The 14643-nt window shown below is 41.6% G+C and overlaps 1 protein-coding gene across 3 annotated transcripts in view; it reads right to left on the bottom strand.

Moving 5' to 3' along the window:
* TOX (thymocyte selection associated high mobility group box) overlaps positions 1–14643 on the bottom strand; it is a 305466-nt gene that overhangs the window by 16696 nt on the left and 274127 nt on the right. For all 3 annotated transcript variants that reach the window (XM_007084817.3, XM_042973510.1, XM_015538751.2), the window contains exon 6: positions 4796–4876. In XM_007084817.3, coding sequence (XP_007084879.2) covers positions 4796–4876 — 81 coding nt within the window. The remainder of the gene's footprint in view (positions 1–4795; positions 4877–14643) is intronic.

Genomic DNA, 14643 nt, shown 5'->3' on the forward strand with positions numbered 1-14643 from the left:
AGCCTAGAAGCCTTCCAACGAGACGGCGAAGCGATTGAGGACGGTCTGCCCCTGCCAGCCTCTCGTCTCTGTGGGCGGATCATTTAATCTCTCTGCCTAGAGACCATCTAGAAAATGGGCTAAATATTATCTTGTAGGTTGTTAGGAGAAGGAGGAGTAGGAACACCTGGAAAATGCCTGGCCTCCTATGTGACACACAGAAGCTCCTCGACAGCAAGACGCCTTTTGTATTTGTGTTATGATTGGAAAAGATTCAGTATCTTGCTGACGATGTGTCCGTGTTATCATTCTGAAGTATGAAGGCTAGAATATTTATTTACTATGACTGAGTGTTTTTATTTTTGGTAGATGTCAATTTTATTCAGGCCCAGAGTCACGATAATTAATATGCCGGATTAGAAGGTATATAGTATATTTAAGCTGGAACATAGTAATTGGGAGGAACGTTGCTCATCCTAGGACTCCGTTTTCATAGGTGGAGCCAGCGTTAACGGGCTGTTTCTATTTTTGATTATGTTCCATAAGAAGCAGCCAACTTTAGAATACAGTCTTCAAGCTTTTCAAGTACGGTGACATATTTCACTTTGATCTGTGTTCATCTTTCTGCTCTCAGCACCAAGGCTTGTGCAGGTCTTGGGCAGCCCTGGGTGGGCTTTTGACTTTGGCTGCAAAGTAGCAAGGGCAAGAGCTATCGGTCGAGGGGAGCGAAACCCTATCTGGTGAAGTGAATGTATTGCAGTGAGAACACGTACCAAAATGCGTAGCTAGGGAGGGGTTAATAAAACTCGCCCACGAGAACATAGACAATAAACACGATGCTGTGGTTGATGCAGTTCGTCCTTGACAACAATGATGTTAGAAGTGAGGAGGTCAACGCTGTGCCATGACTCGTGGGGAAGGAGGTGGTTTAAGGGAGCAGGTCAAGCATATACTGCTAGGCCCAGAGCAGGGATTGAGGACGGTAAAGGTCAACTCTGGGCTTGGGCAACTTGTTGCCTACGTGACACTTTTCCTCTTTAGTGAAATGTTTACGGCCGAGCATCCTTTGAGGGATAAGGTATGGGGGTTGAGAGAACACGTTCGCATAGAGTGATGTTTTAAAACTCTAAATCTGATTGCCCGTCCTCTACTGACGCCCCTTCGGTGGCTTCCTTCTGTACTGAGAATAAAATCTAGCTCCTTTCAGTGTTCTGCAAGGTCTCCGTGATTCAGCCCCTGTCTGTCTTCCTGGCTTCACCTCAAACCGTGCTTCCTCTCTTCATTCAGCTCCAGTCACGCTGACCTCTGACTCCAATTCAAAGAGACATTTCTGTCCCGGGAGGCTTTGGGCTTGCTGTCCTGCGGCCTGGTGGGCTTTCCCTCAGGCTCTCTCTGTCTTGCAAGTCCCTGGTCTTCCTTTAGCTCTGCAAGGTTCCCTCTTCAAAGAGGGCTTTGTAGACCACCCTACCAAGTCCCTTCCTTTATTTCCTTCCGAATGCTTAGATTCTCCAAGATCTTGGTCATTTATTAGTTTACATTTTCGCTATTGGTCTCCCGGACAAAAGGTAAAAGCTTCTTAAGTTCAGGGGATATATCTGCCTACTCTCCACTGCGCCCTCGGAGCCTGGCACGGTGCTCGGCCCAGACCACATGCCCGGGGAAATTTGCCAAATGAATACATGAATGAGGGAACGGGGACAAACAGAGCTCGGCTGGAGCACTGTGGTTACTTGGAATTGTGACTATTATTATCATGTAGCATTTTATGATTGTACCTTTAGATCTTTCAGAATAGGGAAATAATTTATAATATGTAAAAAAATTATAACACTGAAAAAGTGTACATGTGCATACGAATGGCTATTATTTTTCCTCGTCACCACTTAAAATGGAAAAGAAATGGTTTTTTACGTGTCTGTGTACAATGGGAAGGTAGGTTGGTAAATTTCCCATGCGTGCCTGCAAGGTTACATTGCAAATATCCACTCACGTGTAACATCAGAGAGCCATTCCTTCTAACCTGGAGAGGGTATTTGTAATTTTGCTGCAATTTGTATACACACAATAGATAGTTGTACATTAACAGACATTCAACCGTTCCAGCAAAATTCCTACCGCCAAAGAGAAAACACACACACACACACAGACACAAAAACGTCACAGTAAGCTGTAATAAAAGTGCTTGGTTTTTTAAATGTAGAAATGGCAATTCGCAGCGTTTATATAAATTGCCGTATACTGAGGGCTGCAGCTCTGAGAATGAACAGTAGGAAAAGTTGCAGTGATGAGCAAATCTGAGGACACTTGTTTTGAAAGTAAAGGCTTAGTCAGTATTATGGCATTCTGGCAATCTGCATAACATTAACCAGAACGCTTTGTATTGGGATTGAGACTTTACGTATTGATTTTCTCCTATGTAAGATGCTCTGACTAGAATTCTATTTAACATCCTCAAAAAGAAACTTAACTTAGGTGAAATAAGGAGAATTCATTTTTTTCAAAGTCCCTCTTACGTGCGGGGCATATTAATCTAAATAATATCAACATGACTATTTCATCCAATGGCTGGATGGATCCACTAATTTGTAACTTCTCTTTTTTTGCTATTGGATCTAATATTTTGTACCTCATTTTTTGGCTATAATTTCACGCACATTCTGTGAATCTATAAATATACAGAAGTGGGAGATGGAATCAGCAGAAAATATAAATATCTTCAAAAGGAGTGAGATAAACTAGGAAGTATGAGATCCATAGTGAGAGAGTACAGGAGAGCTGGAAATTTTAAGGTTAAATAACAAATAGTTCACTTTTCCAAAGAAGACATCCAGATGGCCAACAGACACATGAAATGATGCTCAACGTCACTCCTCGTCAGGGAAGTACAAATCAAAACCACACTGAGATATCACCTCACGCCAGTCAGAGTGGCTAAAATGAACAAATCAGGAGACTATGGATGCTGGCGAGGATGTGGAAAAACGGGAACCCTCTTGCACTGTTGGTGGGCATGCAAACTGGTGCAGCCGCTCTGGAAAACAGTGTGGAGGTTCCTCAGAAAATTAAAAAGAGATCTACCCTATGACCCAGCAATAGCACTGCTAGGAATGTACCCAAGGGGTACAGGAGTGCTGATGCATAGGGGCACTTGTACCCCAATGTTTATAGCAGCACTTTCAACAATAGACAAATGATGGAAAGAGCCTAAATGTCCGTCAACTGATGAATAAAGAAATTGTGGTTTATATACACAACGGAATACTACTTGGCAATGAGAAAGAATGAAATCTGGCCATTTGCAGCAATGGATGGAACTGGAGGGTATTATGCTAAGTGAAATAAGTCAGTCAGAGAAAGACAGATACCATATGTTTTCACTCCTGTGTGGAGCCTGAGAAACTTACCAGAAGACCAGGGGGGAGGAGAAGGGGGAAAAAAGTTACAGAGAGGGAGAGAGGCAAACCATAAGAGACTCTTAAATACACTGAGGGTTGTATTGAGGGTTGATGGGGGTGGGGGAGAGGGGAAAATGGGTGATGGGCATTGAGGAGGGCACTTGTTGGGATGAGCACTGGGTGTTGTATGGAAGCCAATTTGACAATAAATTGTATTAAAAAAAACCCAAAAAGCAAAAAACAAGCACCCCCCCTCCCCAAATAGTTGAGCTTTCCCACAATGTCATACCTTTAGAATGTGAAAAACAGAGTTGCCTTAGAACAAGAGTGGAATGAAATTTCTTATGCATTTGTTTTTTGCATTCTCTTTTGTTTTCTGCATCAGTGTATTCAGTAGATATTTTCCCTGATGAAAAACTAATTCATACAATTGCTTTAGAGCTGTGGGAAGGGGGTGGATATTTGTGGATGAAAGAGAGTTTTTGTAGGTGAATGGAAGGAAGGCCGGAGCCCCAAGCCACAATGAGCCAAGTAATAGTCAAATTTGGACTTGCTATGACATCCTGTCCAGTGCTTACAGATTCAGTCCCGTCTCTCTGAGGTGACCTGCCTGAGAAGTCTATGAGGCAAAACACAACTTTGATAATCGGAGACCAAAGAGACTCAATCCTTGAGTCTTTATAACAGAAAGGACCAGTATTTAAGATATTCTGAAGTATACATTTTTTTAAGTGGCATTTTCATTTTCAAATGAAATGCTGTGGTTTATTTATGTATTTATTTAGCAAGCTAACGTCCTAATGATACTGTGATGAGGCTAGAATTTAAGTCAGTTGGCATCTCCTCGGCTAAGGCCAAGGGGATGGGGTGTGGGGGAGAGGGCAATTTCAGGGGGGGATGTGGAGAAATAGGAAGTTGGCTCAGGATTAAGAGTGTGCTGTGGGGCGCCTGGGTGGCTCAGTCGGTTAAGCGTCTGACTCTTGATTTCCACTCAGGTCGTGATCTCACGATTCATGGGTTCCGGCCCCACATCGGGCTCTGTGCTGACAGCGCGGAGCCTGCTTGGGATTCTCCCTCTCCCTCTCTCTGCCCGTCCCCAGCTCGCACTCCCTCCCTCTCTCAAAGGAAATAAATAAACTTAAAAAAAAAAAAAAAAGACTGTGCTGTGACTAACGCACAGAGCCAGTGATCAGCAAGTGGACAATATCTCACAAAAGGCCCAGAGGATGCCACTCTGGTCTTCCTTCAGGTATGAACAAATATTTCCCCCACAGATAGCTTTGTTGAGGATTTACTTTTTCTTTTTCCACAAAGACGATAGCGCAGAAATGCTAAAGTGATCTTTTATGCTTTTAAATGACCATCATAGGCTGCAGTAAGATGGCCACACTCCATCACAGTACCACACAATTGCGTGTTACCTTGGATACAAGGCTGGCTCTGTAGGCTGCTAGTTGCTTCAGGTACTCCTTCTTAGCAGCCTCGGTTTTCTTTTTATAGACCTGTAACAACAACAAAGAGTCTTAAATTAGAAAGTGCATCTGCTTTTGTTTCCAGAGAACTACAATGCAGAATGATAATTGCACGCACACACATACACACAATTATATAATCGTATATGTCTCCCCAAAGATTATGTTTTCTTACTGGAGCAGATTTCTAAGAAGTATGGCAATAGGCTAGATAAGAAGAAGATTAAGAGTAAAATTTTCCATTTACATTAAGCGTATGAAAGGATTTATCTGGGTTACTTTGAGAGTGGAGGTAGTTGGCTTAGAAAGATGCTATTGATGAAGGTTCCCAGGGAAACCACAAGCGAGTGAAGAAGCCATTCATATTTGTATAATGGGCAGATAATTCTACAGTGCATTAAAATCTTGGTATAGACGTTCCATGCTAAATATAAAAACAAGGACGGACTTCAAAGATGACCGATGCTGTTCAAAAAGTAAATCAAAGGAACAGTTACAAAGTTTGCAGGTTCATCACTATTTTAACATTTAGAGCCTTGAAGTTCCATTTTCAAAGACTCAGGAGTCGGCTGCGGCAGTCAAAGACACGTTTGGGAGTAGACTGGGGACCCCAAGTGGCCGAGGACGGCAGGCAATGCCATGCCGCGCAGCCTGCTCTGGTCCTGCCCTTTCCAACGAAGACACTGGATGACAAGGATCTGTGCACCCCTCACGGTGAAAAGGTAAAAATGTTCTGAAATGCATTTCATTTTACAGAAGCTTTTCAGTTTTCAGAGGGAATCATCTTGAAAATAAAAGCAAAATCATCCCAAATTGAGCCAAAGTACTGAAAAATGACTTGCTGGTATGCTAAAGGTCACATCGCTAAGTTAAACAGAAAGGAGTCATTAGAGTCGAAAATGAAAGACTAGCAAAGTGAACACGCATGGTTGTCGGCTACCATGAAGTTGATTCTTTCAAGGCTTTAGAATCTGTTTTTGGCAACCTTTTGAAATCGGCCTTAAAGAATAAAATATTTTTCACCATTTACTGTGTAAATGGAAATGTATTTTCATCCATACAACTATTTTAAATTTCCCACGTCTTGAATTTCACAGCGGGGAATGAGGCTTGGCTAATATTTTGTAATGCTGAGCTCAAAAACCGACACAGATCAGGATTGAAAAGTGGCTTTCGAATTAGTCAGCGTAGTTAAATATAAATGATGTCTAAAGATGAAATACCTGCCCATGTTGGCAGTGGAGGTCAATTTATGGTTTCTAATGCCAAAGGTGGTTTGCCGAGCCCAGTCCCTGACTGTGAAATTCAAGATCTGAGAAATATTATTTGCTCATGAATATATTAATTAAAGCAGAACATTTAAGGTAAACAAATGACTAACCTTGTCAACAAAATTATAAAAGCCCCTATGAAATGAATGTGCTAATTGTTTTTCAGTTGGGAGGTCTGCAGCCTAGACTTCTGTATTTTGGTATAATAAAAGGCAATCATGATAAGGCAATTATGAATCCATACAATATCATCATATAACCCTTGTGCCATCTTTACTAACTACAAAACCAAAGAAACGTAAAAGAAGTTTGTTAGTAAAAAGCCAATAAATTCCTTGGTTCAAGTACAAGAGTATTGGGAATTCACTAAGCTAATTATTGGAAGTCAAATTCAGATTCTCTTTTGAAAATTCGCACGTGAAAGCAAATAAATGCCGGCATGCAACAAATGCCACTGTGTATATTATACGTCTCGGTTCAGCCACCGTCAGTCAGAGACACAGAGCTCTCCTGCTTTTTATTGATTTCTTTTTTTTCTTGAGAGACAGATTTCTGTTTATAGTTTTCCCTTCAACCTCTGCTCCAAGACATGATTTATAATTCGTGATCTTCAACTGACACTGTTTACATTTGCTTTTAATACCTTAAAGCTGTTTTGAGAGGGTTTTGTCCCCACATAGACAGAGATGCTATTCAGGCCTCTGAAGCAAATATTTAGTAAATATGTCTTCGATGGTAATATCCACTTGTATACCCAAAACATTTCCATCATGTTTTCATTAACACGCTCCTCCAACTGACCCCCAGTCAGCTAATGAGGATTCGCTGAGCTCCTAAAGGCGAATACAACATCCTTTGGTCCATAGCGTTGACCGAAGCATCATTTTCTAAGCAGCAGTAGATACGATGGTGTTGTCAGAAGGCCTGATTATAGCATCTATCATCTTTCCTGCATTTGGTTTCTACTGAAACAGCAACAGTGTTACTCCAGTGCCGTCCCTTTGCCGGGCTCCCGGGAGTCAACCTCACACAAAGTGTTAACTTTCCTGAAATTTGTTGATTAACAACCAATGGAGAAAGGTGGCTAACTCGGTATGTTTTGGGCTGGATATGTGCCCCCTGGTTTCACTCTGGGATCGATGTTGTTACAGGATACCTGACTAGCATTCAGAGCGCCCTGTTTTCTAGAAATGGCTCCCTATTGCCTACTGATGATTGGCTATGTGGGATCATCGCAACGGTGGCCAGATAGCACTTTAGAAAAGAGTAAACTCATCACGTCATATTACGTGGATTGATGGGTCTGCTCTTTCCTGCATAGCTGCAGATGTTCAGAAGGAGGATTCAAAGGGTGGTCATTTCAAGAGGTCTCTTTCTGTAGTTGCGGTTAAAGGGGAGTAGCCCAGAGTGAAATTAAAATCCGAGGTGGTTTCCCTGACAGTAATTTAGAACCTTCACCTTTGAGAACTACCTAATGGCTCCATTATTATATAACCTGTATGTCTTACTGATGCTACCTTCTAAACTTGCACACGGATGCTTTCTGAATTCTAGATTTGACGGATACGTCCGAAGAAAGGCCTTGGATGTGTGAGAGAATGATGAAACTGTGTAAGAATTCCTCATGCAGGTGAAGTGGGAAACTCTTACTTTAGAACAGTTACTTAAAACTCCCCAGTAAAAAGTTCCTCAAAAATGTTTCAAAGCCTGTATTCATGGATGCAGAAAGTCTCCTACTTGCAGAAACCGAAGATGATGCTGACTGCACTTGGCAATGAACAAGCCTTGCAGGGATCAAACCATCTAACCTAGGAAGATGGGTCTGATTTATGTCAAAGTCAAGTCTGGGAAAGAAACAGTTTCTCTCTCTCTTTCTCTCAGGGAAAGACAAATATTTTAAAGATATGTGGTTCACACAGTAAATATTAGTACTCGGGTGAGCTACAAAATGGCTTCCAAATGGTCGACAGCTGTTTGAAATAAAGTGCAAAGTTGGCCAGATGAGGATTTAAAAATCATAATACATCATTTATCATTTTCCCCAGCTCATCCAAACACTTTTGAATCCATCCTGTCCTAACTTAGTTATAGGCTGTGGTTTGTTATTCTAAGAGAGCTACCATATCCTATCTAAGGACTGCATCTTAGTGGTTAAACTAAAACATAAATGATGGCTAATCTAAAGCATACGTAGATAGACGTCAAATAGCATTTCTGGAGAATCCAAACTCTGTTCATATAATCTAGTGATTCACGGATTCATTTTTGAAATGCACTAAATACCAACATCAACACATGTTTTTATAGGCTGTTAATCCCTAATTAAAATCAGCAGTTCAGTATCAGTGAAAATGATAAACTCAAATAGGAAAAAAGTCTAGTATAATCTGTCATTTTCCTTTTTTACTTTCTGTTCCTTTCCCAAACAATCCATCTAACTCATAGAAAAAAAGGAAAATCTAAATACCGTATAATTCCTTCTTCCTTCCTTCTTTTCTGCTCTGGCCCTTAGTTAATCTCCATAGTCATAGTTTATTTCAACCAAGCCTTTACAGTAATAATAAGAGAAAAATGTATAATTCTTCCAATTCTGTATTCTATTCAAACACTACAAAAAGAAAAAAAAAAACCCTAAAGGCATTTTTCTTTTTGGTTGACTTCAAATGTAGGGTTATTTTTCTTTTTTGTCCCCACTACCAGTCCATATTTATAGAAAATGCTTAGAAGTACAGTTGTGTATAAGAAATAATAATTTAATCACAATTCCCTGTTGTATCCTTTAGAAATTAACGTTTTCAGCTTCTTTCAATACTGTTATTATTTAAGACAGAGCAAGTGCATCTGTATTTTATATAGAACTTAGTACTTACATGTGGTTAAATTTCCATCATGTGTCACTTGCTCAGCGTTTTCTTAAGCATTCCGGAACTCAAAGAAATTTATAAAGTAGTATTCAAAGGAACGAAAACATCATACAACGTGACAAAAGTCTTACTATCAATTCTTTGGCTGACCATCTGATCCATCTAAATGGTCTATACAACAACGTGTACAGAATGGTAGGCAAGCTCTTTTCTGAAAACAATGACTACACAATATACGTGCTGATTTACTAAATGAGGATGGTTGGGGCAAGTAGGATGTCATTCAGTTATACTTAACGATTCGTTGAGTGCCTACTACGTGCCGGCTGTGACGTGAGGCACAGACGCTACGGAATCAAAAAAGGCATTAAAAACATGCCTCTACTGTCTGCATTTTGTGTGTGGGTCAGGCTGTCTGTAAATTTAGAGTCTTTAATTCTTTTGACAAGAAGGTTGCAGTGGTATTACTACTCTCATTTTACAGATAAGAAAACACAGACTGCAATGGATAGTTCTTTTACCCAATATCCTTCAACAAATCTAGCAAAACCACGAGGTGAACCAAACTGACCCAGTATCAAAGATCCACCTTTGTTTCCTCAGTGGCTCCTCCTAGCTGCCGGGGAACTCCCCTCGATGAGTCAGACACCCCACTGTACTGTCTACAGCTGAAGCCCCGGGACACAGGGCCTTGCTTGGGACATCTACTATGTGCCCAGGAAACATTTGCGACCGAGTGTAGACCCTCTGGTTCCTGATCTCTCCTTTTGTGAGTGTCAGCATGAGTGCTCGTGATAAAGTACCGAATTACATCTTCTACACTGAAATGCACATCAGTGGAAACAGAGGATTTGATACACAGATATGTCACCCGACCACTTCAAGTATTTTCACCAATAACACATAAAGCACAACCAGCTCGAATGAGTATTTTGCTCAAGTTCTCTCTCCATCAGCGCCGTGGAAACTTTCAAGTGCGATGTGTTTCCACTGTGTATGAGCAAAGGATATTTCTACATCTGTACTACGTACGTTCATGCCTGCATGCAATAATCCCGTTATGTACCGACAGTTATATGTGTGTACATACATATATACACACACACACACATATATATACCTGCATATATATATACCTGCATTTTAGAAGCAAAACATGCTCATCATTTCATCTCACAATTTTAATTGCTCAGTGTCACATTCTCATGAATTAAAATGTTCTTATATTCTACAGTTCATAAATGAACAATTGTTTTACGTATCTTGTACTCCTAGTCGGAAAAAAAAAAAAAGGCCAAGTGCATTAGCGTTTATAAGGAAGTGGCTGAGATAAACACACGTGTGCATGTTACAGTGCCACAGGATTTTAGTTAACCTTAAGTGGTGTTGACGCAAAATCCAAATTTTACTGCAAGATAAGGGGGAGAAAACCCCGGCAGCATTTATGTAGTGGGTGTTGGAGCACCAACGAGGAGTAAATGATTTGATTCCATGGGCTCAGAGGATTTGTCAGCTGCCTCATAAGTATAATTCTGGCTCTTCATATCCCTGCTGCTTCTAATTTAGCAGGACAGGCTCATAATTGAAGCAAATTAACTATTTACACTTGCCGCTTCTACCAGGGGAAGAGGACACGGCAGCAGGAAAGAATGAGGAGGAAATTACATTCTTGCCACTCGTGTCAGATCTGCCCTTATATAAACACATTAACAGTAATTTCATGAGGCGTCAAACATAGGAATAAATACTGAGGGATAAAATAATGAGGTGTTGCTATTGAGCTGAACTGCTATGGCTAATATCCTTGGATATGAATTATGCATCCTGAAAGAAGGCATATGTTACAGTATTCCAACAGTTTCCCTGCAAGTGATATCTGCTCATTAGGTTCTGGATCTGGAGGTAAATCGACTTTCCTCTTCCATGCACGACGGGACCAACGTTTACAAAAATATACTCCCTGGGCACCGTGGGCTGTGGTTTCTCCGAACACACCAAACTCTGAACAGGCCTTCCACTCCATTTTTAGCATAACAGCATGTTTATTTAGCTCTCTGGCTGAAGCTTTAAAGCCATTTAATGTAATGTAAACAAGAACATTTTGTTTGTAATTTGCTAAATGTATTACAGCCCGCCTGTGTCTCCAATTAGGAACTTGAGGTTCATTTAGTAATTTACATCTGGTTCTGATTTAAGGTGACTTTCCTTTTCCACTTAAGAGCTGACTTTCTGTGGCTAAAAAGGACCCGAGAACCCTTTATCGTTCCTCGGACCAATCCCTCTTGCTTCAACGCTGGACAGACTCCTTAATTTAGTAGGGCTTGGTTCGTTCTCTATTGTCACTGTGGACCCAGATCTTACAGTGCGGTGACCGGAATCAGAGAATTCAGAAATCACGGGGACAGACAAGAAATTTAGCGGAGACCTCCTAAAAAAGATGCTGAGGGCTGCTGAAACTCCAAGGAGCCTAATATACAGGGCGTGATATTGTTAAGTTATTATTTTTCATCCTCCGTAGGTTCCAGTCAGTGGAAGATAAGTAGCAAAGACCAGCATCACAGCAATACTTCTGCTTTATTTCCCTTTCTCCATCTGGTGCCTTCTGAACAACTTAGCATGCTTCCGAAATGGGCTCTCCATTGTCTTACGATTCATTAGCATTTAAAACCTCTGGTAGGCATCGCAAACGCGATTCTGCTTCCATTCGGGGTTCGGCACCATCTTCCAAAGGATGAAAATGGAGAGATCTCGGATACGTGACGTGTGTTCAGTGGTGTTGGTGGGGATGATTCATAAGGGAGGTTTTGTGTTCCCGGGGGACTTTTGTCACTTCTTTCGGCTTCCTTTTGGTTCTTCTTCTTTGAGAGATTCCTCACAGAAACCGAAGTGCATATAGTTGCTCACTCACCATGGATTCTGAAAATAAAGATCCGCCCTTCTGCTGTGCTTTCTCATTCCCGCCCACCCTCCACAATGAGGAAGCATGTGACATAAACATACAGCGGCTCTATTAGTCATGTTCTCTCTGGCTGTCAAGAAAACATTCAATCGTAATCTCACTAATAGCTGTTTTTCCTTAAATATTGTAATTTTCTGAGCCCCTAATAAATCATCAATAATTTTGTCCATTTTTCCACAGTTTGTGTTTATATCTGTAGCTGTTCATAATTGTGGGCTATTATGACAACGGGATTTGTGAACAATTGTGGCACGTGAAATCCTAGCTTCCTCCCCGAACCAGCTGCCTACACAATGCCAATAGCATCACGTGGGGCTCTTGCAACACGCCTAAGTTTTGAAGTTTAATGGTCTGCCTCTAATCTGCTCCAGCAACATTCTTTTTAAAAATACATAGCAGTGTGTGTGCTCCCAAATTTGAATATTAAATGAGTAAAAATACAATTAATTTAAGTTCGAAACGGAGATACTATGTGATGTTGGCACAGTGAGTCAACATAAAGGGAAAGAACAGGTGGTAATACACCATAATAACACTTGGGGAGATGCCGCTGAAATTCTCTCAATGCCCAAATGTGCATTCGAGGCAGGCATGTTCGCTTTGCTGGCAATTCTTGCAAAGTGGGGGAGAAAAGCTGCCACATAGCAGCAGGGCAGTGGCCCGGCTGCTGCAATACGCTCCCTTTTGTAAGCACAGTGTCTGATATCATTCATTTGACCCTCTCTCTGCTTGTGCCTGGGATGGGCTTGCATCCACTGGGCCTTACAAAACCATACTTTGTAGCAAACTCTTCAGCCTCCCTATCTTTAGTAAGCAAGATCAGCTTTTACCAGGAGAGGAAAAGCTATGCTGAACCCCTGTTAAGTCAAAGGAGCATAGAGCCTGGGGACAAGCCATTTGAGTGACCCACGCTGCTCCCCATACCTTGATTTGGTAATGGTGCTCAACTTCTTAAATATCAACTTAAAATTTTTTTTAATGCTTATTTTTGAGAGCAAGAGAGACAGAGACAGTGAGAGTGAGGCAGAGAGAGAGAAAGAGAGAGAGAGAGAGAGAGAGAGACCAGGGGAGAGGTAGAGAGAGAGGGAGACACAGAATCCAAAGCAGGCTCCAGGCTCCGAGCTGTCAGCACAGAGCCTGATGTGGGGCTTGAACCTACGAACCGTGAGATCATGACCTGAGCTGAAGTCAGACGCTTTACCGACTGAGCCACCCAGCCACCCCTTAACTTTTTTTTTTAATAAGATAAAAAGATGGGTATTTTTAATAAGGTATTTTCCAAAACAATCTTAGCATAGCTTTTCAACACCTGGATTGTGATTATGAAATTGCTTTCAAATATCCAATGAGTTATACAGGCCAACTACTATGTAATTTCAGCCTTTACTTTTTATTTATTTAAAAAAAAATGTTTTAACGTTTATTTATTTTTGAGACAGAGAGAGACAGAGCATGAACGGGGGAGGGTCAGAGAGAGGGAGACACAGAATCCGAAACAGGCTCCAGGCTCTGAGCTGTCAGCACAGAGCCTGACACGGGGCTCGAACTCACGGACCGCGAGATCGTGACCTGAGCCGAAGTCGGCCGCTTAACCGACCAAGCCACCCAGGCGCCCCCAGCCTTTATTTGTAAAACAAATTCTTCCCCCAAACCCCGAATATTTCTGCTAAGAGAGAACCTAAAGGTGGACTCATTACAAGTTACTTATTACATGGCAAAGAAAACGCAAAAGAGAAAGCGGAAAAAGTATACGTGTGATGACACGTATTATATAAATTATAAATCCTCAAATGTTACATCATAGCTGTGGGTCTATCCACATTAGAAAGGCTCAGCCCCTGGGGGCACCTGGGTGGCTCAGTCGGTTAAGCAGCCGACTTTGGCTCAGGTCATGATCTCACAGTTCGTGAGTTCGAGCCCCGCGTCAGGCTCTGTGCTGACAGCTCAGAGCCTGGAGCTTCCTTCAGATTCTGTGTCTCCCTCTCTCTGACCCTCCCCCGTTCATGCTCTGTCTCTCTCTGTCTCAAAAATAAACGTAAAAAAAAAGAAAGGCTCAGCCCCGATTTGAATGGGAGAATGGGAGTAATTTTCCTTTTTAACATGACAGTTGAGAATAGAGAAGCTCATATTCTTTGGGCCTGTGAATGCTTTATATGGTCACACAAAAAGAATGTGGAATATTATCTTAATGTTCCCCTCTTGCTATAATAAAAATAAACGGCCTTATTATAATAGAATTAGTGGGAACAACCTGCAGCATTATATTTGCTGCCTTGAGGAACGACCCGATTTTCATCACATGAGCATTATTCTTTTCCACGGGAAACACGGGTATAGGCATTGACTTTTCACGGTGATAACATGAAGGCCCAATCGTGGGCTAGGGATGGTCTTTGTACACTTCCCCCTTTGAAACCACTGGTCTTCAAATCACACGAGCTCTTGAGTTCCTTTAGTGAATGTGGGAAACAATTAGGAAAAAGCATCTGGGGTCAGGGAGAGAGATAAGAGGAGTCAGACGAGTGATGCACAGATGGAATAAAAAAGCACATACATGCCTTGGAACAGCACCACCCCCCGCCCCCCAACTTAGTTGCTGAGTCTTGGGTAGAGGGAGGGCTGGGTCTTCAGGAGGGAATCACGTGTGTCCTCTGATGAATGAGACTTCCTGCAATCACTTTCTGAATGTCTCCTCTGGGAAAT

The sequence above is a fragment of the Panthera tigris genome, chromosome F2, assembly GCF_018350195.1.
Source record: "Panthera tigris isolate Pti1 chromosome F2, P.tigris_Pti1_mat1.1, whole genome shotgun sequence".
Classification (NCBI taxonomy): Eukaryota; Metazoa; Chordata; class Mammalia; order Carnivora; family Felidae; genus Panthera; species Panthera tigris.